This window comes from Lynx canadensis, chromosome D1 (genome assembly GCF_007474595.2).
Source record: "Lynx canadensis isolate LIC74 chromosome D1, mLynCan4.pri.v2, whole genome shotgun sequence".
Classification (NCBI taxonomy): domain Eukaryota; kingdom Metazoa; phylum Chordata; class Mammalia; order Carnivora; family Felidae; genus Lynx; species Lynx canadensis.
In genome coordinates, this window is record NC_044312.2 from 98,934,962 (window position 1) to 98,959,043 (window position 24,082).

A 24,082-nucleotide genomic window follows, 5' to 3' on the forward strand; every position below is an offset into this window, starting at 1 on the left:
AAGCTATTCAGTCACCATAAAACTGCCTCAGCTGGGCTTGTCCAGCCCATTTTCTGTTTCTGAGATTTCTGAGCCAGCTCTATGGGTCTCTTTTCGTCCTTCCCTGGAAGATTCCACAGTGCCTGGAAACTCCATCTACTGGCAGATGAGTGAAGGGTTGAAGAGGTGTGCATTAAGCTCCTAATTAAATCACAGGATCTGGTTCATGAGCATCTCACCAACCAAAACATGAACAAGACACCTTTATCATTCAATTAAAAGCATAGCCAGAATCTAATTGCTGGATTAAGAAATAAGTAGTTTAAACAATTTTTTGAAAAAAAAAAAAAATGAGGAAAGTGGGAATGGGCAAGATAAACAGCTTTGTCCCATCCTAGCTTCCTGCATTGAAGTAAGGAACTGAGTATAAGACCTCAAAACAGTTTTCAGCCAGATGCCAAGAGGCCATCACATCCACATAAGTAAAGGAAGGGACAGCTTTATCTGGCTTCTCGCCCTTTCAGCTTTTCAAAATTCAAAGAAACACCTCCTTACCTGCCAGGACTCTGTTAACAGAAGAGTGAGTAGCCAAGCCAGGCTGTCCACGTTCGTGAAAAATCCCCGCATAAGGCAAGTACTCAGGCAGCAAGAAACGCCTGTAAGAAGGAACCACATGTGAAAAGCCTATAAAAGACTACTACTACAACACAAAGGAGATACACTATCCACGTACCCCAAAAAATCAAAGCTAAGGGATCCACTAAACCTAGGAATCCACAGAAGCCCAACACGGAGTAAAAATTGCTGGGATTTATCCTTCTGCAGATTTGTATCTCCTTCCTGATCTTTCTTCTGCAGTTTTGCGGGGCTTCTAATCTTGAATAGGATGCTCCCAGTGCCACTTGTCCATCTCTTTTCATTGCGGCCAATCATCTCCTGTCAAGTCATTAGGTGGCAGGGCTGGGTTATAGGCTCACTAGGAAATAATTTCAGATATGGAATCCAAAGCTCAGAAAGTAGGTTTAAAAATGAAACGAGGGGCGCCTGGGTGGCGCAGTCGGTTAAGCGTCCGACTTCAGCCAGGTCACGATCTCGCAGTCCGGGAGTTCGAGCCCCGCGTCGGGCTCTGGGCTGATGGCTCAGAGCCTGGAGCCTGTTTCCGATTCTGTGTCTCCCTCTCTCTCTGCCCCTCCCCCGTTCATGCTCTGTCTCTCTCTGTCCCAAAAATAAATAAACGTTGAAAAAAAATTAAAAAAAAATAAAAAATAAAAAAAAAATAAAAAATAAAATAAAAATGAAACAAGGCTCTCATAAAGGCTCCCTCATAAAGGCTAACTACCAAGTTCTTACCTTGGGACAAAACGTCCAAGTGAAGGTGCAGACATCCGGGCATTGCGTGGAGCTCGGTGCCTGGATCTGTCACCATTGTCCCTGGAGAAAACAAAAAGACTACATATAAGAGAGTCATTAAAGCAGAACCAGATAATAGCCCAAAAGACAAACATCCCCTAAACTAAGTTCCTACACTTAGGTGAAGATCCCAGAGAAATGAGTCATCTGGTTGCTTACTAATTTGGAGGGCACATTAATACACTACAATTCTGAGGGAGCCTAGGTGGCTCAGTCATCTGAGCATCTAACTGCAGCTCAGGTCATGATCTCGTGGCTTGTGGGCTCAAGCCCCACATCAAGCTCTGTGCCAACAGCTCAGAGCCTGGAGACTGCTTCGGATTCTGTGTCTCCCTCTCTCTCTCTGCCCCTCCCCCATTTGCACGTGCGCTCACTAATCTCTCTCTCTTTCAAATAAATAAACATTACAAAATTCTTTTTAATATATACATTTCTGGAGTACCCCAACCAGAAGATTTATAAACATTTTCTAACAGCTCAGTAAGAAGGAAGAAGATTTTTCACGAGTTAATGTGATCTCTGATCTGAAACTGAAATCAAAAGTCCTCTAAAGGGACCTGGAATGGAAATGTATAAACTTTTTCTAGATTGAAAGACAGAGAAATTTTGGCTTTGGGGGATCCTGAAGGAATCCTCCCATTGATTTCATTCAGCAAATGGTTATCTCTAAATGAATCTGTTTAGGCCTTTGGTGTGGAAAAATCACTCATGAAAAGTGAAAGAAAAACAACACAACAAAAAGACTAAGCAGTCCCTTTTTTAGGGACTGCAAAATTGGCAATGATGAAGAGTATTAGACAATGTAATCCCAAGCATTTGAGTAAAAAGAAAAAAAGTCTAGGTGTTTTTCTTTATGGTCTGTTAAAATAATAGTAATAACCACCATTTATTAAATATCTATTAAGTTCTAATATAAAGGTTATTAATACGTTATTCTATTTAATCCTTCTAACTACCCCATGAGGTATTATTAGTAGCTTTGTTTTATAGATACGGAAATGAAGGAGCAGAGAGGCAAATGCCCAAGGTCACACAACGAGTAAGTGGCTGAGGCAGAATTCAAGGAGTATCTATCTGATTCCGAAGCCCTTGCTCTTTCCCCTATACTTTGCTGCCTCCTACAAGAAAAGGGAAGACCGGGACTTCACGTGGCTTAGTTTCCAATGCATCAAAGGAACAATAAGCCAAAGGGCACTGGCTGGACAGAGCAGTTAATTAGCTGCTTAACCAACTCCACAAAATAAATGAACCTCTGAAAGCTTGATCTGGTATTTTTTTCTGAGTTCTCCCTTTGGATTATCTTCAACTTAATGAGATCACCTTCAAACTGGCCTTGGAACCAAAGTTAAGACAATACTCTGGCTTTCAAATGGGCCACTGGGAGCTTTACAAGCCAGAAATGAAAGCCTAGGAAGGTTTTTATATTTTGGTGGGTTTGGATGCTGAACATTAACAGAGAAATCAATATCAGGGATATTGGAAGCTGATCCATTAAAAGTCAGTACTCGGTCTTTATTTTCCCCAAAGAGAAGGCATACTGTTGTTTTCCTTAACATGTCATATCCCTTTGACTTGAAACTCTATAGATGAAGGGAGAGGCAAGGGGAGGGAGAGAGAGAAAAGACCATATGGAAAGTAAAAAGGTTATTAAAAACAACAATGAAATCAGGAGTTCCTGAACAGTAGATCACGGCTCTGGGAAGCCCACAAATTGTTATAAGATTTTGGCAGCCACATGTACACAAGGAATAAATGAATATTAAACAAATAAGTTAGTTCTCAAATTTAGCATATTATTGATTTTCAAATAAATCCAGCTTCAAGTTTTGATCAAAGTACCAATTCACTTAAAAATACAAATGAATTCATGATAGCTTTTCATAACAGCGTATTTTACTTCTCAAAGGGCACTAAAAGTCCAGCTAATTATCATGAGAAAAGTTAGCAAACATTTTGAAGTTAAAAAGGGCCCTAAGGAAAAGAAGGGTCCCAAGCCTCAAAAAGGTTAAAAACTAAGCTGTAGAAAGAAACATCATGGGATAACTGTGAGTACTTGTTCTGTAGCCAGGAGAGAGAGCTGGCCTTCCCAGAATCACACTGTGGAGCTGACAACTGGCTTCTGTAAGGTCCCAAGATGCCTCTCCCTCCGGACGACAAACAATACTCTATCTGGTGAAGAGTAGGGAAGGAGAAGCCAGTGTGCTAGATCGTTCTACTGCTCAGCAGTTGCCAGTGCTCAAAGACGGCACAGAGCTTGGTGAAAGGACACCAGAAGACAGTTTAGAAAAATGAACAAACACACCAGGGCTGGGGAAATTTCCGGGCTCTTTCGACATAATTCACAAGCCTCTTTTCCAACACCTACAAACAACCAACTTTCTGATTCAGTTTCTCCTTCCATTTGAAAAAGCGGGGGGGAGTGAGACACAAAACATGGCCAGAGATAATGGCTTTATAGTATTTAGAGATCACTGGAGGATATACAGGAAAATACGAATGAGATCAGCTGGCTCAGATACAAACAAAGTCTCAGACTGATGGTCACATTTGGCACCATAAAAAAATCAATATGTTGAGCAGAGATGCATCTGCTGGTCCTCAGCTTAACATCTTGACTAATGATAGAGAAGCAGGAGCTAAATGGCATCTCAATAAAATGTAGAGAAGACTTCAAATTAAAAGCACTGAGAATTCTAGCAAAGGGGAGGAGTAACATCATGGGACTCACAACGACTAGAAAACTGAAACGTGGTGAACACACAGATGAGGTGCTACCTATGGGAGAAAACAGCAAAGGACATCTAGGAGAAAACAGCCTTCACTAGGAGAAAAACAGCTTAAATACCGTTCTAAGAAAAACCCTGAAAACAGGAATGGGTAAGGTGGCAAAGACCAGAATGTTCAAGGGAGGAAAGAAGAGGGAAAAAGGCCCTGGACATTAGTACTGGCCACAGAAATCCCTAACTAAATGCACAGCTCCAGTAAAATAGAGGTGAAGAGAACAACTGATGACTCCGCATTCTGTAGTCTGGAAAGAAGGAAGGATTCAGAAATAAGGAGTTAGACTGAGGAAACAAATTTCAGCGCACAGCCTATCCCCAGTGGGGATGAGAAGCCAGCAGGGAAGGGGGAGAGTGGTAAGAGTTCCAGGAAAAGGGCAAAGGAGTTAAAAATACTTAAAATAACGCTGTACTGAGAAAACCACACAGACTCTGCCACTCACATCAGTGCTGATACAGGATCAACATGAGGCAAGGCTGCACGAGCTGAAGGAGGCAAAACTAGTGAGGCAGAGACTGACGTGAGTGGACTGGAGGAGGTCTGCCAAATGAGCAGTAGGTAAAGGCAGACCCAGGGAGACGGTTTACCTTAGGAATGGTGGACGGTGCTATGTACTAGGGCCTAACATAACACAGCCCGTGCCCTTCCATACTGAGACTTAAAAAAACAAACAAAAAAAAGCCATGAGGAAGAGTATGCAAATATGCTGATTCTGCTCCTCCCTCACAGGAGGACTATTTGTCACCAGAACGCTTTTCAGGGAAACACCAAGAGAAATCCTCATCAATTTCATCAGCCAGAAGGTGCCTTTAAGCCAGCAGGACAGAAGCTGGCAGAGTTATTAATGGCTTTCCCAGCTGCTGAACTCTGTACATCTCTGATTAACTCTCAGAGGGGTATTTGGGAAGGACAAGGGGTGGAGGGAATAAGACTTTCTTGTAAAAGATTTTATAAGGGGAAAAAAAACACCCTTCAAACAATAAGGCATCCAAGACAAATGCCAAGTATAAGAAAATGCATCTCTGGAACAAGGGAGAGAAACACAGCAGCGACTCTTGCTAAATGCCTGGGATTAATTGCCTCAGAGAGAGGCTATAATTTAAAGGAATGAAAAATACACCTACAGACTGCCGGCTGAGTCCTGACCAGACAGTCAGCTTGTCATTCCTCCTCATGACAAATGGCTCTGACTCGGGCCTTTATAAATGAGGCTCTTGAGCAAAAAGCTCAAAAGGCCATTGTCCTCTCGACAATACACAGTTGACTTTGCTGAAAATTAGACTATTAAAAAAATAAGTGTCTCCCTATGCTCTTCTGTTTTTATTCAATTTCCAGACAACAGAAGGCCTAGTTGGTATTCCTGTCCCTGGATGGCACAAGTCCTTTCCTTACCCAGGTGCTCTTGGTAAGAAACCGAGGCCCCCATCTCTATGCCAAGGACTGTGCACACGTGTAAGGGTTTAGATTTCTGGGAGGAAGGCTCAGGCTCTGGGGGTATCATTCACAGGGGACAACTAAGAGCACGGCCCCCTTGGAACTGCAGAGCTTTAACTTTTCCGTAAGGAACAGTAATAGATAATTACCATTTACAAATTTCTCTCTTCCCTTATTCCACCTTTCATTTCATCTGCACATATTCCATATTCCTACTGTGCATTTTACATTAAAAAACAAATCTACAGGGGCACCTGGGTGGCTCAGTCGGTTAAGCAGCCGACTTCGGCTCAGGTCATGATCTCGCAGTCCGTGAGTTCGAGCCCTGCGTCGGGCTCTGTGCTGACAGCTCAGAGCCTGGAGCCTGTTTCGGATTCTGTGTCTCCCTCTCTCTGACCCTCCCCCGTTCGTGCTCTGTCTCTGTCTCAAAAATAAATAAACGTTAAAAAAAAAATTAAAAAAACAAAAAACAAAAAACCAATCTATATCTCTAAGTGGTTATGCCCTCCCCCCCCCCCCCCGGCTGTTTAATTCTTTCCTTCTGTGTTTTCCCCTTCTATACCCAAGTACAATCCACACATACTCCCTTTTCCTTCTCTTCTAGCATTCCTCAAAATGAATATTCATATGTATTTTACTTGCCCAGAAAGAATGCTAATTCTAAAGTTGCTGAGCAATAGCCTATACTTTTAAGCAATAGGCTCAAAATCCTCAAGGAAAGAGCTAGAATTTAGATAGGCATATATTTTAGAAATGTGTTGGGGCTCTCCAGGTACCAGATATCCTATTCCTGATCCCCAGGAAGTCTCCCCACTTCTCTGAGACTTTTCATTATTCTGCCTCTGCTGAACACAAAGCAGGTTCATCTAAGGTAGTTAGCTCCAACAAAGATCTGAGCACTTTAGGGGTAAACTTCAGAAATTATCCACTCTGATTTTACAAATCAGACACTGAGGCATAGGGTGTGAAAGGGACTTGCCCAAGATCAAATCTGTCAAGTAACAAATTTGACTCAGCCTAAACTAGAACCCGGGCCACTCTCTACACAGGAGTTGTCAGGCTAAGGGGGCAGCAGGCACTGATGAGTGATCCCAGGTCCCACCGCAGCTGCTCTAGGAGTCGCTGTTTTACCAATTTAGTTCAAAACTGGTTCAAGTAGGAGTCAAAAAGGACTCAGGCAACATTTCATTTGGAGAAGTAGGAAGTGAGACAGCTGAGCTTTCGCAGCTCATTTCCCAGGAACATTCACAAACAGGCCCCACTCTTAGAAAACACCAAGCCTCTTACACCCAATACTTAACATTCAGTCCTCGTATGTTCTCTCCTCTATTTCGCCCACTGCTTCCTAAGTGGTTTTCCTGCATCCATACACTTGCCACTTTAGGTCACCCCAACCAATGCTGTCCGAGTTAGCTGCCTCAAATACATCTTCAATAATAACTTCCCCCAGATAAAAATACGATCCAGGGGCGCCCAGATGGCTCAGTTGGTTAAGTGTCTGACTTCGGCTCAGGTCATGATCTCATGGTTTGTGAGTTTGAGTCCTGCATCAGGCCCTCTGCTGTCAGCACAGAGCCCGCTTCAGATCCACTGTCTCCCTCTCTCTCTGCCCCTCCCCTGTACTCGCTCTCTCTCCCTTCCTAAAATAAATAAACATTAAAGAAAATAATAATAAAGCCCAAACTTTCAGCCAGACATTCCAGGCCCTCAGTTCAGGCCTTTCTGATCTTCTCTATCACATTACAAGCATTCTGTAGCTCTAGCCACAGATTTATTTAGGGTCCCCTGAATATCTTTATTTATACAGGGTCCCCTGTAAATCATCTATCTCTGGGCTTTTGCTTACGCTGCTCCCTTTGAATCTCTTAGATTCTACTGTACCTATCTCCTGTACCCTAACTTCATCCTCCACATCACTTCATCTAAGTCCTATGCAGTCTTCCCACCCAGTTGAAACCCATGGAGCCTCCTCACATCTCCCCAAATACTCCCTTCCCTTCATAGAACGCTGCTCTGTATTTTAGTGCTACCTTATTACAGTCTGTCTCGGAAGTTATTATGTAAAAATCTGCTCCCGTTATTTCATAGCCTAAAACTCTTCAATGACTCCCTTCACCTACAAAATAAAGTTTACCTCCTTTGCAAGGTACAGGAGACTCTCCAAAGATCTGGTGCCACCTTAAGTCTCAGGGCTCATCTCCTGCCACATATCTTGGACTTTAAAATCTAGTCAAACTTATCAACAAGGGAATTTCTGAAATATTCCATGCTATTTCACGTTTCTATGACTGTGCATTTATTTGTCTTTCTCCCAAGTATGTCTAGAAGTAAAGGGCCTGTTGTAATATGTATAACTTTCTCTTTTATAAACCCACCTTGTAGGGGCGCCTGGGTGGCTCAGTCGGTTAAAGGTCCAACTTCGGGTCAGGTCATGATCTCACAGTTTGTGGGTTTGAGCCTTGCATCGGGCTCTGTGCTGACAGTGTGGAGCCCTGATTGGGATTCTCTCTCCCTCTCTGTCTCTCTCTCTCTGTCTCTCTCTGCCCCTTCCCCATTCACACTTTCTCTCTCAAAAATAAATAAATAAAAACTTATAAAAAAAATGAATAAACCCACCTTGTAAAAGAAGCAATCAACCACTACAAAAATCAAGTAAGTGAAATTATTGAAAACTCTCTGGTAGGGGTGCCTGGGTGGCGCAGTCGGTTAAGCGTCCGACTTCAGCCACGTCACGATCTCACGGTCCGTGAGTTCGAGCCCCGCGTCAGGCTCTGGGCTGATGGCTCAGAGCCTGGAGCCTGTTTCCGATTCTGTGTCTTCCTCTCTCTCTGCCCCTCCCCCGTTCATGCTCTGTCTCTCTCTGTCCCAAAAATAAATAAACGTTGAAAAAAAAAAATTTAAAAAACAAACAAAAAAAACCTCTCTGGTAAAAAGGAAGAGAACAGTTCCTTATCTCATCCCACTTTAAGAACGACTTCTGGGGGCGCCTGGGTGGCGCAGTCGGTTAAGCGTCCGACTTCAGCCAGGTCACGATCTCGAGGTCCGTGAGTTCGAGCTCCACGTCGGGCTCTGGGCTGATGGCTCAGAGCCTGGAGCCTGTTTCCGGTTCTGTGTCTCCCTCTCTCTCTGCCCCTCCCCCATTCGTGCTCTGTCTCTCTCTGTCCCAAAAATAAATAAACGTTGAAAAAAAAAAATTTAAAAAAAAGAACGACTTCTGTATAACACCACCACTCACCAAATACAGCTCATTGCCTGATTCCTGACTGTTCTAACAGGTTGCAGTCCATAAAGAGAATAGCTTTAAAGTGTGTTTCCTTTGAATTTCTCTTCTACTTCTAATATCAAAGAGTCTATGGTTTGTAAGTTAAAGAAAAGAACAAAAGCAACTCTTCTTCAAAATGAAGTAGACGGGAACACTCTCCAAAGATTTACCCTTCCTTTTCTTGGCTACAGTTATGTATCTGTTATTAGTAGGCAGACTCCCACAGGAGTCCCGGAAATTCTGGGCACAGAAGAGAGAGCAAGAACAAGTACTACCAATGGCATGTAGCTTCACTCCACTGGAATTTCTAGCCACGAGAATTTGAAGCAAGTATATGAGTCTCACAAAGCTGCCAGGATTTCGCCTATAGACAGATGATAAGAATAGTATTATTTGGTTTCTAACGTGTTTTCTTTGCCATGACTCAACTAAATTTCAGTTACAGCAAAAGGGCAGGTGAAGAATATTAAGTTCTGAACTAAAAGCAAGCAACTCCTCTTATGTCAACCCAATCAGATGGTAGAGCTGAGTGACAGCCTTCAGAACTCTCAGCTACATCATACACCAAAAAGACCTTTTAACAACTTCCTTGCTAGAAGGTGTCTAGCAAGGGGACCATTAAAGGAGAAGTCCTTTCTGTATGAGGCTCTCTGCACGTGTGTATGGGGTACTGCTAGAACACTTCATTCCAAACTAAGGAACCAGAACCCATCTCTGGCACCCAGAAGTTACTGTCATACAATGAAACATTTTTGCCTGTTTGGTCATAATATGGATTTCTGGGTAAAAGGAACTCAAACACAACCAGATAAATTAGAAAAATGAAGAAAACAGATGTAATAGATCTAAAGTGATTTCATCTTAAGGCTGAAAGCCTAGAATTCTCACTGAGATGTTTTTCCAAAGTAAGCCTAATGTCACAACAGTGAATGAAGAACTTGCTCTCTTCTGAGCTAGCAACAACTTGAAGTGACTATAATTCCCCTGTGGCTGGGATGTGTGGTGGAGATATTTGCGACTGATCCAGTCTGAAGCTTCTCCAATTGTCATCAGCTCTGGGTATTCTTTGCCTTGGAAGGCAAAGCAGTTACAAAAAGAGGCAAGAAGGGCAAGAAATGAACTACGGATGATTCTGGGATTATATGTACATTTAGAGTAACAGATAACATGAGGAAGGGGGTGAGGATAACAGGACAATAGACATATACCACCTCTTGTGCAGGCCTTAGCGACTTCTGGGATACAGCACTTAACCACAGGGCTTCAAAAAAGCTTCCCTCTCTTTCCAAAGGGATGGTGAAAATTAAAATGGCAGTTTTCCTTATGCTTATTTGCCTTCTACATTCCAGCAGGTGGTCTGGGCTCAAAAGCAGGCAGACAGCCATGTCAGCGACAGCCACACCTTTACCCTGCTTGTGAATATCTTTATGCAAAGACAGATGCTGAACGCTTCAGGACAGACCTTCTGACAGTGGGTTTCTGGATGCCCTGTTTGTGCATTTTGATAAACACAGGGACCCTGCAGTCTCAATTCTGGCCACAGACAGAGATGAATGGCAGGAGATGATGCCTGCCTGGATAGATGGTCATTAATCCAGACCACAAAAGAACAGAAAATTTAACCTGCTGCCGACCAACCTTCAAAGTTATCTTCCCTAGAGATAAATCTAGATAGTCTTCTTCCACAGCAAGCTCAGGGAGCAAGAGCTCAAATGTGGTTCTACATCATTTTTAAAGGTTTTTAAATCTGCAGGACAATAAAAGCCAGACACTAAATATGTTTACTCCTGTTCTCAAATCTCAGACATGTCTGATTTTGGTTGTCTCTGTATCCTTATTTTAAAAAATACTACAGTGGAGTAAATACCTCATTAGGTTATTATAAGAATTAAATGAGGGGCGCCTGAGTGGCTCAATTGGTTAAGCGGCAGACTTCGGCTCAGGTCATGATCGCATGGCTCGTGAGTTTGAGCCCCGCGTTGGGCTCTGTGCTGACAACTCATAGCCTGAAGCCTGCTTCAGATTCTGTGTCTCCCTCCCCACCCCCTGTGCCCCTCCCCTGCTCCCACTCTGTGTCTTTGTCTCTCAAAAATAAAAACATTAAAAAAAATTTTTTTTAAGAATTAAACAAGATTTATATATATAAGTATATTTTTATATATTACAAATATTTTATATGTTATAGAATACATATGAAAAATATTATCATAGGTGATAGACGATGGAAAAGAATCAAAAAAGATGGGATCTGGGGACTCTATACACCTGGAAGGGACAAGGTAGATAACACCAAAATGATTCCCGGCTTAGCAAATGGGGCGAGAACTGAAGATGTTGAAGTGGGATGGCAAAGGCAGGAGCATGGCGTGTTGTGCAGGCAAGGAAACCAGTAGAGCAGTTTCTCCTAACAGCCCCCTAAGTGTTAGGAAGATTCCAGGTCCTGTCTAACTTACCTGCTTCTCTGTACCTGAAAGAACTATACATTATGATCATATGAGCTTCTGACTTTCCTTCTATTGTCAAAGCTAAGGAAAAGGACTGCGGCAGAGAAATTAAAATGGGTGGATACAGGGGCACCTGGGTGGCTTACTCGGTTAAGTTTCCAACCCTTGATTTCAGCTCAGGTCATGATCTCGTGGTTCGTGAGATCGAGCCCTGAGTTAGGCTCAGTGCTGACAGCGCGGAGCCTGCTTGGAATTCTCTCCCTCCCTCTCTCTGTCCCTCCCCTGTTCTCATGCACCCATGAACCCTCTCTGTCTTTCAAAATAAATAAACTTTAAAAAAATGGTTAACAATGGGCTGACACATTCCCTCAGTTCTCTCTCATTCCCTCCTAGAGTACCTAGAAGTTAAGAGAAGAGAAGCAGCCGCAGGCAGCACTCAGTTTACAACAGGGGGAGGAGAGCAGGGAAAGAGAAAGAATGAACAGACGGGAACTCAGCATCAACCAGCCAGCAACATCCTTCACTAGGAGACCTGGACTACTAATATTGAGGTGACTAATCCACAGCTCCTATTAAAAACAAGATTACAGTCTGCATCAGCTCAAAAAGAAAGGCAAACACCCTGGCAAGGGACTTTCAGAGGAGCATTAGAGAAATCAGCCCATTGTTACCAACCAGGGAGCAACAGAAGACCCCCTAGGGAGAAATAATGGTAAGTCAGTGCATGAAAGGTGAAGAAGGCAATGTAAATTCAGGTCGCGCTGAAGCCAGGGGGAAGGTGAGAGCACAGGTGGGCTGTGGGGAGCACAGGGAGGAGGGAGTCTGACACAGGAAAATCGAGGGGGAAGGAAGGGGAGAGAGAGGGAGGAGGTGGTAGCAGAAGAAAGAGAAGGTAAGATGAGAACAGAACATTTTAAACTAACCCAGAACTCCATTGTGAAGGACAAGTCACGAGGCAAGATACAGCTCAAAGGCATAAGCCCCACGTTTCACCACTGCAAAGAGATTACACAGCCTTCCAAACGTGCATGGAGGGAGGCTATGCAATCTGCACTGACTCCCAGAGCTCCCCAGGATTACTGAGGCTTTTCAGCAGTACTCAGTCCCAGCAGCGACGGCACATACCTGAAACTGCTTCTCTGAATAGACCCCAGAGCTGGAAAAATGATCATATCTGCAGGGGAACATATTTCACTACTGGTATGTGTCTGGGTAAGGGAGTGGAGACTCTCCCCTCACTGCTGGTATATGCACCCACCTTCCCCTAGAGTGGAATGAAGGGAGAATGACACGTGCTGGGAGCCAGAGGGCAGCCGATGAGAGAGAATCAGGGCCCCTGCTCCAAGAGCCACCACCGCGGCTTCAGGGCATCCCTGCATTTCTTTCATGTTTGTTTCTTCCCCAGACAAAAGAACCACCTATTCAGTAGGCCTTTTGCTTCCAAGTACACAATTGCTAGCGTGTTTAAGGACCATATCAGAAAGGCAAATTGGTATAAAGGTTGTTTCCACCTCCTTAGTCATCTTTAGCAAAAAGATTTCTCCAACACATCTTAAAGCTCTATTGCAAGGTGGCTCCTGGGGAACTATCCATTCAGCTCACGGAAGAGGAAGGTTGAGAAGGAGGCAAGAACTCTTAACATCCCAGACCTGACCAGGTGATGTCAAGATAGAGAAGGAAAAAAAGGAAAATGACCGACAGGCTGTCCTATTCCAATGCTGTCAGCAAAAAAAGGAGAAAAAAATTAATGCTTAACCACCTCTCTCTTTCTCTCTCTCTCTCTCTTGTTTTGCATGTTTGAGAGTATCAAAATATAGGAATCAAAACAAGAGCTAAGTGTCCTATTTGATATAAACCAGGAATGGAAATTCTTTCAAAATGGAAAGAAACACAGTGAATGGTTAGAAAAGTGAGGAGCAGGAGGTCAGAGAGTTCAAACACAGCAGTGACACTGGGGTATTTAATCCTGTGCACAGGGCTGACCCTGCTCCTTTACCTCACCCCCATCATCCAATCGACCACTCAAAAACACCAGAAGAGCAAGGAATCACCTCTCAAACTACCACATTAGTTTGACAGGCAACTTTCAAAGGATCCTAATGGCGGAGATTGTGGGAGGGAGATAGTTTAAGCAATGGAGTAGGACCTCAAAGAATCAGTGTGATTCAAGGGTACGAAGGGACCTGTCTTTTGGGAAATCCAGATATTTCTTTTTTTTCAATTTTTAATGTTTACTTATTATTTGGAGACACAGAGAGAGGGAGACACAGAATCCTAAGCAGGCTCCAGGCTCTGAGCTGTCAGCACAGAGCCCAAGGCTGGGCTCAAACTCACGGACCGCGAGATCATGACCTGAGCAAAGCCGGACGCTTAACTGACTGAGCCACCCAGGCACCCCCAGATATTTCTGTTATTTCTAATCTCTATACCTACTCTGCTTAAGAAAAAATACCAACCATCCTTTCTCTCTGACATTGTGAAAACAGGCCATGAGAAGCACTTCCATAGCCACTGTTCATGCAAAAGGGAAATAACGGTGCTGCCTATGTAGCAGCAGCCATCTTCTCCAGCCTGGCCTGGGGCCAACGGGCCATCTCTCCCACAGGCTCCGTGAAACAGCAGCACAACTGCCAGAGGTGGCAGTACCCTGCACATTTTAACCCCCCTTCCCCTCACCCCATCCTGCTACTCATACATAAGAACTTTGGGGTTTGAAGCAAGAAAGGTCAACCACTGCTGCTTGGACAGTGGTCAACTTAGAAGCACACACAGCTTGGGAGGACAGGGAAGAAAGCAAGCTGAGTAGGTACTTACTCAAAGTCCTCAAACTCCAAGTCGGTTCCCTCTACTGATGGGCCCTGGTTGTCTGAGGAAGAGGAGGAGGTGGAGGAACGGAGCCGGTTCTGCTGATAGCGCATGGAGCGCTGGCGAATACTGTCTCTCCGTGAGAGATACTGGATCATCCTCTGGGCGTAGTATGCGGCAGGAGATAATCTGAGAGAGACAGAGATGGACAAACACAAACTAGCACTAATGTGGGGAATACTGTGAAAGACAGTAAATCCAGCTCTCCCTGCTGAGGCGAACTCCGGAGACGTGAAAAATAAAGGGCATTTAACTCACCAGGAGGTCTGTACTGCACAATATGCTTATTAGACTACCACCCGTGTTTCTGTTCCGAGAGGAGGCAAAGAGGCTGTGTAATCAGTCATCATCTGCTCAATAGCTGTCCCCTCCCAAGGGGATAACACTGGACCTTCCTTTTTTAGTTTCTTTAGGGACTCATTTTAGCTTCTCAGGGTGCCATTCATACGGATTTACAGCCTTCTTCAACCATCCAGACTCAAAATATAAGAAACGAAAAGGGACCACAGCCACCATCTAAAGGCCAGCTCTCCCTTCATTTTATACAAGAGACTAGAGGCCAGGAGATGGCAAAATGGACATGACTAGAGAAGGTACCATCTTCACCAGGTCTTCTTTCTTCTCCAACAAATCCACATAGCTCCATATTTGCCCTAGCTCCCTAAAGCGAGCTCTCTGAACCTCTCAGCTCTAATGGGTTACTCACAGACATTCGTAACACAGAGAAAATATTTAGGATTGAAAAAGAGAGTAAAATATACTCAGGAAAACAAAATCTCACAGGGAAGAAAAGATTTTTCTATTTCTTATAATAGAGCATCCGAGGTGACATGGGCACTAAGCAATACAGGAGGCAACAGTTATTCCTTTTTCTTCTTCCTTACTGTGGCTATTCTCAGTGAATTAGTCTAGACCTCTAGTCTGTGTCTTAGTGTCTTCATACCCCTGAAAACGCCTAGTGTCTGCTACAATTTACCACATTCCCTTTCTCAAGTTTTTCCTCCATCTTTCACAAGACTGCTATATACTAAGAAAGTGAGAGCAGAACAATACACTTTGACTCAACAATTCCACTAGGAATCTTATCATATAGAAAAACACAAGGATATATACATGTTGTTAGCATTAGTGAAAAACTAGGAAATGTCTCAAATGCCCACCAACAGGTTAAAGAAATAAACTATATCCATACAAAGAAACACTATGTAACTATTAAAAAGAATAAATCATCCCTATACACACACAAGAAAAACCATCTAAAACAAAAATTTAAGTGGGAGAAAAACTGAAGAATGGTATGCATATACTAATATGTATACAAAAACATATGTTTCTGTAATTAGAACAAAAAACTAAAGGAAACACAGCAATTCTAATGAGGATTCCTGGGAATCTTAACTTCTATAATGTTTGAACATAAAAGGAAAAAAAGTATGTATGTGTGTACACACACATAACACATATATATTTAATGGAAATCTGGAAAAACTGACTGAGAATGAAAATAATAACAGTTACATCCAAATGGTAGGGATAGTATTTACAAAATCTTGCTGCCCTACATTTCCTTACCCCTAAACAAAGTTTCTGGGAAAACCTCAGTGTGTCTACTGACTCAGAACAAAGGAGATTCTGCAGTCACCTGCTATAGGAACTAAGGCTGTCTCTGAAATGCCAGTCATCAGAGGTGGTATCCTTCTGGCCAATCATCAAATGGAATTCCCAAGAAGGCCAAATGACAATCTTTGGAACTCAAAAGTCTTTGCTACAGAACAATATACTGCATTTGGCATCACTGAATCCAAAACATACAGCAGGTCGGCATGGGATACGCAGATGTCTTGGCCAAGATCATCAGAGTAGAAGAGTCATTTCTTAAAAGTCTCAATGTGTGGAGCTTCCATTATCCATGTGGGCCCCTGTTGCCATGCATTTTGCAAGGATGAATCAAGAATCTTAAGTTTTCAAGAGACAAAAGTCAGCACTCTTGAGTTGTTCCTTTACCTACTAAATATACAGAAATTTTCCACAAGTCAGCCATTGATGGTTAAATTGTCAAGTCAACCAGACTAGAAAAGAGTGTAAAAAACATTTCAAGAGCAGAATGAAGATTCTTCTTCTGGAATGGATTCTGAAAAGTGTCTGTAAGTATACACATTTCTCAGTTGTTAACCCACCCTAGTAACTAATGGGAAAATTATATTATTGGCGACAGAAGTAGAAAGAATGTTGATGCAGACAATAAGATTGCCCTTTTATGTAAGGGCACAATTTTAGCACTAGGTAACCTAATTGTTTAGTTTCACTATGGCATAGGAATTCCTTCTAAACTACAAAAATATGCATCAATGGCAAAGAAAAAGGGATTCCTGGCACAATTATTAAATACAAGTACATCCTGGCCTCGTCTTTGTAGGTAGCCAGAGGGAAGCTAAGGATCTGAATGCTGAATCATCTCACAAACACTTTGACCTATATATACTGTGTAGGGTGAAGTCTAAGAGGAAAAACTAATTAAACAACCAGCAATGAGGTAGCAATCATCCTCTTACTGAAGAGCTGTATAATCACCAAACTCTGAAGTGTTCCAAGCAAAAATTTTTAATGTTTAATAAACTGCAAGTTTTCTTCAAGGAAGAATATTTTCTCCTCCAAGAAAACCTATTTTGTGTTCAGACGGAAAATGTAAAAATAGCAACACCACAAAGTATGACACTTTCTGTGATAAAGAGATCTGAGTGGGAGTAAATAAAAGATTTATTACATGAAAGGAAGACAAATAATGGTCTTTAAGAATTACCATTAAACTTTATCAGGTTAAAAATTCTGGGGATGAGATTCCTATAGCTGTCCTAAAAGAAACTATTTTATAGCAAGAAGTTCTCTGTCTTAGTGTTTCAGAGTCATTTGATTGATGCCAAAAATTTCTTTCTTTTATTTAGGACTTATTACTTTTAAGTATGATTAGAGACATACACTTCCATGTTTGGCCGTCATCTCAGCTGCCTCCCCATATTCCCTGATCCTTGGATTTGCCATTTCTGGGGTATGGAAAAGGAAGCAAGAAGGTAATGGGGAATCTTTTCATTAGTCTCTCAGAAAGAACACTCAGTATCATGACACCACTGTGGCCAACAACAAAATCACTCAATATCCCTAGAATGAACCTTATCTACAGGCCTTTCCAGACTTGAAATTCTTAATCTAAAGCAAAGCTCACTGGAGTGCCTAGGTGGCTCAGTTGGTTAAGCGCCCGACTGTTGGCTCAGGTCATGATCTCACAGCTCGTGGGGTTGAGCCCCACGTGGGGCTCTGTGCTCACAGCTCAGAGCCTAGAGCCTGCTTCAGATTCTGTGTCTCCCTCTCTCTCTACCCCTCCTCCATCCGTTCTCTCTCAAGAATAACCTTAAAGAATACATTAAAAAACAAATAAAAATAAAGCAAAGCTCATTTAGCTTTTATCTAACCTCTATTTGTTAACTTGCCAACCCCACCATTATAAATTACTCTTTCTTTTGGCAAAGCCTCACAATGAGCTCTAGTGTTGCCTAAATGATGTGAAGGTTATCCCTTTCTGAGGTCATTAACAGAATCAGTTAAGTCTGGTTGTAACGACACCAAAGGACTGCTCGCTATATAAATGTTATACATCAACTTGACACCCCATCCTTGGTCCTCAATTTCCAGTATCAGGTAAGGGTGGGCCGTGAACTCATTTAAATGTTTTCTTTTGTTTTTTAAATCCCTTCAAGAACTCTTCAAATATCTTCTAATCAGTGTCAGGTAAATGCTTTAATAAAATGGCAACTTGTTCTTTTTGGTTACCCTTTTGTCAGTCATCTCTTCCTTTAGGTAGCATCCAAAAATTGAACATCTGAATGAGCTTGATTTCTGCCTTTTGATAATCTAAATTCTCTCTCAAATGAGAGCAAGTAGGATTTTTTGTTAGCTGGCTAGTTTTAATTTGTAAGTAATTTCCCTACTAATAAAAACTTGTTTCCCTTTTGGCTGTCCCTTTGAATGGCAACAGCCTCCCTGATTAGCAAAAAAAGAAGTATCCTGTGACTCTGCCAGTGGCCTCCTCAGGTCCCTCCTCTAAGTGCCCCACTTATAGGAATGAGCCCCAAAGGACAAGAGCTCAGTCACAACTCCCTGTCATCAGAGGTTCTGTTCACTTACCTGCAACACTTCCCAATCACCTGAACCACCTGTCTCAAAACTGTAACTGAAGAGGAAAAGAGCACCAGGACCAGAGAGGCACAGAATGGGGCTTCCAACAGCTTGGCAACCCCAAGGGCAGCCCCTCCCCCCCACCTAGTGCCATTTCTCACTTTGGCCTTACCTCGCTGGGTCTGGGTAAATGGGGTGCTCTCTGGATCCTGCTCCATCATAACGGGACAATGAAATGAGGGAAGACTCCAGCAGCCTCCTAGCAGAGATTAAAAAAATGGCAACAATCCCTGTCAATTACCAACTCAGAGGTCATTCATAAGGAAAAACAGGGGGAGAGATAAATAACATCCCCCTTGGCAGCTAACTGACACCTGTTATCTGGGATCACACCTTCCTACAAACTAACTAACTAGATAAATGAGCTACAGAGCTGCCACACTGGGTATGGCCACTGTATATGCTGAATACTGCTCTTCAGTGAGAAATGAGCAAGTGCTTCAGACACATGATCTTATTTCTATTTGTAGTATCTCCAGCAGACAAACAGGAGGTTGGGATCAACACAGGAGGGGAAAATTAGGCACACCCAGAGATTATCATGTAGTGCCAACATTTATCTTGGTGTTCAGTTCCTCCACGTTACCCTAATCCACATTCCCTTATCTTCTACTCATTCTGCTCTGCCTACACCCTTTTTGTGAGAAGGAGTACTCCTCAGGCTCTCTTAACAACTGACAAAAATCTTTAATTATATAATCTAGCCCAATCATAAATTCAACTGAGCATATATGATACACCCACATTTTATTGAGTACTTTTTTGGTGCCAGGTGAATACTAAGCACTTCACATATATTTCTTTACTTAAATCTCACCATAACCTGGAAAGGGAGGCATTACTATACAAACATGAGAACACTGGGCCTAAAAGTTAAGTATATGGCACTGCGGCACAGGGCTATTAAATGACAGCACCAGGACTCCATGAAGTTCTGTGAACTCCAAAATGCTTCAAACCAGGATGCTATACTGTAGGACCTTGTAGGCTCCAGGCAGGTAAAAAGTGTGTATGTATCCACTGTGAGTCCAAGCTAGAAGGTGGGCTTTGTATCACTGGCTCTTCCTGTTTTTTAAGGGAAGCCAGAAATCTGGACTTCTCCATGTAATCTCCTGACAGTTAAAGTTTAGCTAAAACATTTTTTTCCCTCTTTGTACAAGGGCCACTTTAAACACATCTGATAAATGTGGCCCAGGGACCCCCTAGTTTGCCATGTCTGCCACACTGCTTCCCAATTCAAATGTGCCTTGGCAGCCAATCAAGCTCCTGCCAGAGAACACATTTCAAAGGAAATGGTCTCAGAAAGAAATGCATATTGTTCCTCTCCAGCAGCATCTTGCCTGGCTCTCCCGGGAACAGGTCTCCGGCTCCCTGCCAGACTCTTCTTTAAAGCAGATCTGCAGGGGGGCGCCTGGGTGGCGCAGTCGGTTAAGCGTCCGACTTCAGCCAGGTCACGATCTCGCGATCCCTGAGTTCGAGCCCCGCGTCGGGCTCTGTGCTGACTGCTCAGAGCCTGGAGCCTGTTTCCAATTCTGTGTCTCCCTCTCTCTCTGCCCCTCCCCCGTTCATGCTCTGTCTCTCTCTGTCCCAAAAATAAATAAACTTTGAAAAAAAAATTTAAAAAAAAAAAAAAAAAAAAAAAAAAAAAAAATAAAGCAGATCTGCAGGATAAGGACAGCAGCTACCAATCTTTTCCAATTGAGTTAATTCAATTCACTGTTATTAAAACCAGCTGGCTTTAGGTATAGTCATGTGCAGTCACTTTATCCCAGCAACTGGCTCACCAAAGCATTTCCCCTAACAGCCTGGGAAAGAGATATAGCAGAGGCCCTGTCAAGCTGGCTTGCTACCTTTCCTGCCCAGGACAACCAACTGTTACATGATGCTTTCTATCTAGACAAGGCCTATCACCCCCACACATAAGACCCTTTACACAGTCCTACTACTGAGGGGAGAGAACATTACAATGTAACCAATGAGGCAGAGAAGAAAGCAATAAAATACATCTCTCAGGTTGAAAACCTAAATCTTCAATGGTATCACTGTTTACAGCAGCAGAAATGCCATGTTTCATCAATTCTAAGAGCCACCCTCCCATTTATAATATGTCTGAAATTGGGATGTATCTTATAAATGCATGACGCCGTTTAATTGGCACGATTTTTTTTCTTTTCATTAGGGTCACATAAAATAATGACTAAAATAATGGTATGTCTCGGAGTTTTGCACCACAGAATGTTAGAGGAAGGGGCAGTGAGAGGCACACAGACTGGAGAAAGAAGAAAAGTGAAATTTCGAGAGGAGTATCTATTCAGGACTTTTATGCCATCTTAGATAAATACTTGTTCACTACTAATGAATTAGTTCTAGGAATTGGAAGGTTGGAGAATAGAAGCAAGACCTGGGAGCAGCTGACTTCCCTGGAACACCGAGAAGTTTGTTCCATCCCAAAGGGCTCTGGAGTCAGTCCTGGCCATAAGAGCCCTGGCTTGTTATCCTCCAAACGGCTGCTTAGTAAGCAGAAGCCCTTTGGCAAAGAGCATCCTGCAGAGTGACCAACACATATCCTTCTTAAGTACTTCTGCCTGGAAAATGATGCTACTAAGTTGGGAAGCCAACATTACCCCCTACTTCTATGCTAAGGCTGTGCCAGTATTCAGAGAGAAGATGTTTTAAGAATGCTATAAAGGAGATTCTTGAACTGGGAGAGTTTGGATTAGATAATTTCAATTTTAATGATTCCGTTTTATAATCCTGCAAAGTCTACTTCCCACCTTACTTTCCTATCTTAATTAAGAAGACTTCTTTAAATCAGGGTAAAACCAAAATGTTAAGCTGTATCTCTGGGGAGTCCCTGATGAGGTTCTTCCGGAACATGCATCCCTTGTGCCTACTCACTACAGAATCTGCTAGCACCATTTGCTCCCCAGGCAATACAATGGACTGGCAAGCCATATATATACATGGCATTTTAACTGCTAATACACAAAATCAGGAGAGCCAATTACTATGAATAGCACCCCCACACACTTATCACTGATTAAACATTAAGTTCTCGTCAATTACGAGTACTATCTGAAGGAATAAAAGACTTCTCCAATTGGTATTGAACAGAGAAAAGAACAAGAGCTACTAGATGAGTAAACATGACCACCACTCCTAGGAACCTCTAAGAAAGACCTTTCTCTCCTACAGTTATTAGCTTCCTACAAAGAGCCATCCATGGGGAAATGATACAAAATGCGATGAGATGGCAGCTGTGTGCCTTCTTCACTGGCCACCACAAATGTGACTTGAATTAACCATCTATCGTGCAATTCAACGATGGGAAATCAGGTAGGACTTAGGAGGGGCTCACACAAGCTTATTCAAGCTTGAAGCTACCTTTTCATTCTGACCTGTGATCACAATTTAGAAATGTATTTATTTATTTATTGATGTTTGTTTATTTTTTGAGAGAGAGACGGTGAGAGCCAGGGAAGGGCAGAGAGAGAGAGAAAGGGAGACACAGAATCCGAAGCAGGCCCAGGCTCTGAGCTGTCAGCACAGAGCCCGATGCAGAGCTCAAACTCACAAACCGTGAGATCATGACCCGAGCTGAATTCTGATGCTTAACTGACTGAGCCACCCAGGTGCCCCAAGAAGGGTTTTTAAAGAGTCACTGAACCCCTGTCAGGGAAAAAAACAAAAACCCTCTTTCTTTACAAGTTTGCCTGGTTCGTTCTCTGTATCAGTGGCGTCCAAGTGAGACACACAAAGGTTGTGCTATTTCAATCCACTGGAGAACAGAAAGAAAATATCAGAACTTTTGTTTTATAATGTATGACCATAATGTATAACACACATGATTGCTAAAAAGCCTTTACTAACAGAAGTATTTTTTAAAGTCTGGAGACCACTGCTCTATCAAACTATATCCTACCTTTAAGAAAATTCCACATTTAAAAGAATATGTGCAAATATATAAATATAAGAGCCATAAATATCCAAAACATAACCATACTCATACATAGAGCAGAAGAGAGAGAATGATAAAGCAAATGTGGTAAAATGCCAATATTTAGGGAATATGGGTAAAGAGTACATGGGATTTCTTTGCACTATTATTTGCAACTTTTCTTCTTTTCTGAAATTATTTCAAAATTAAAAACATTCAACATACAAAATTGAAAAGTAAACCACTGAAAACTAAAAAGAAAATGCTTCATTTTCAAAAGAATTGCTCACTTCTTAAAAAGGATTTCTTCAAGTATCAAGTTGCCCTAATGCCCCTAGGCAGGTTTGGTAAACTACAGGCCCCAAGTCAGCTGCCTGTTTTTATAAAGTTTTATTCAAACATAGCCACATCCATTCATTTATATATTGTCTATGGCTGCTTTGAAGCCAGGAAGGCAGAGTTAAGTACTATCAGGATAGTAATAGCCTTAAAATACTTACTACCTGGTCCTTTACAGAAAAAAAAATCTGCCCATCCCTGCTCTAAAATATTTGCTTACATAAAATCCTCTGAAAGATAAAGTGGAGTCACTAGGAAATGGAACAGAAAAACCTGAAATCAAAGTATTACACACTAGAATAAGTTATCAAAATTAATATTAAGCCCCGCTAAAATCATTAGTCAATAGAAACACAATTCAGGCTATAAAATTCCTAACATTTTATTTTACTTTGTTTCATTTTTAGAGAGCAAGCGTGCGCACTAGTGGAGGAGAGAGGCAGAGGTGGGGAGAGAGAGAATCTTAAACATGTTCCACACTCAGGGTGAAGCCCAACATGGCTCTATCCCACCACCCTGGGATCATGACCTGAGCTGAAGTCAAGAGTCAGGAGGCTCAACTAACTGAGCCACCCAGGTGCACCACCCCTCTTGCATTTTAAATGACCATAGCTATTTCTTCCTTCCCTGATTAATACTCTGAATATGTGCAAGGGGGTTCCCTAGATCCCCTAGATCCTTTGATGACTAAGAAAGCAAAAAAAAAAAAAAAAAAAAAAAATAGTGGAAGAGATCTCTGGGAAAGAACAAAGTTGTCAGGGCAGGTGAGATGGGTCATCTAAAAAAAAAAGAACTTTCGTTTCAAATCCAATGGATATCAGAGTTAAGAAGAAGCAAACCGTTTGGGTACTAGTCTAGACAGAATGAGTAAGCTGGTGACAACTTTTCCTTACTAAACAATTATGTCCTGAAGATATTCTTTTAACTAGTTGTCAGATCACAGAAAAAAAATCAATATCCTAAAGCAAACAGACATGTGCAAACCTTCTCTAATCACTGGAAAATATCAACTTGCCAGAATTCTGTGACCTATATGAGACGTAAAGCCTGCTCTGAGAACCTAAGAGGCCACTGATGCCCCATGCCCAAAGAGTAATTTCCCGGCCTGGCTTTGATGTCTGGGTGGTATTTGCTATTTCAGTTCTGGGAAGCCAAACCCAAAACTAATAGCTCCCTTCTGCCTAGAAAATAAAATCCAAATTCCTCAGCTTGGTATCCAAAGCTCTGTAGCCAAACTTCTCATTCCTTCTGGATATATGATACACTCTAGCCTGGTGGTTTTCAAACTTTTTGGTTTCAGAACTCCTTTAACATTCTTAAAAATTACTGAGGACCCCAAGGAGCTTTCGTTTATATGGGTTTTATCTATCAATATTTATATTTGAAATTGAAATTGAGGAA

General features: G+C 42.3%; 1 protein-coding gene across 11 annotated transcripts in view; it reads right to left on the reverse strand.

Annotated features, from left to right (window-relative positions):
• AMBRA1 (autophagy and beclin 1 regulator 1) overlaps positions 1-24,082 on the reverse strand; it is a 180,711-nt gene that overhangs the window by 93,959 nt on the left and 62,670 nt on the right. For 7 of the 11 annotated variants that reach the window (XM_030330997.1, XM_030330998.1, XM_030330992.1 and 4 more), the window contains 4 exons: positions 18,518-18,604; positions 14,125-14,304; positions 1,330-1,410; positions 535-635 (listed from right to left, as the gene is read on the reverse strand). In XM_030330997.1, the coding sequence (XP_030186857.1) occupies positions 535-635; positions 1,330-1,410; positions 14,125-14,304; positions 18,518-18,604 (449 nt within the window). The remainder of the gene's footprint in view (positions 1-534; positions 636-1,329; positions 1,411-14,124; positions 14,305-18,517; positions 18,605-24,082) is intronic. The other 4 variants (XM_030330996.1, XM_030331000.1, XM_030331001.1 and 1 more) reach the window with 2 other exon arrangements.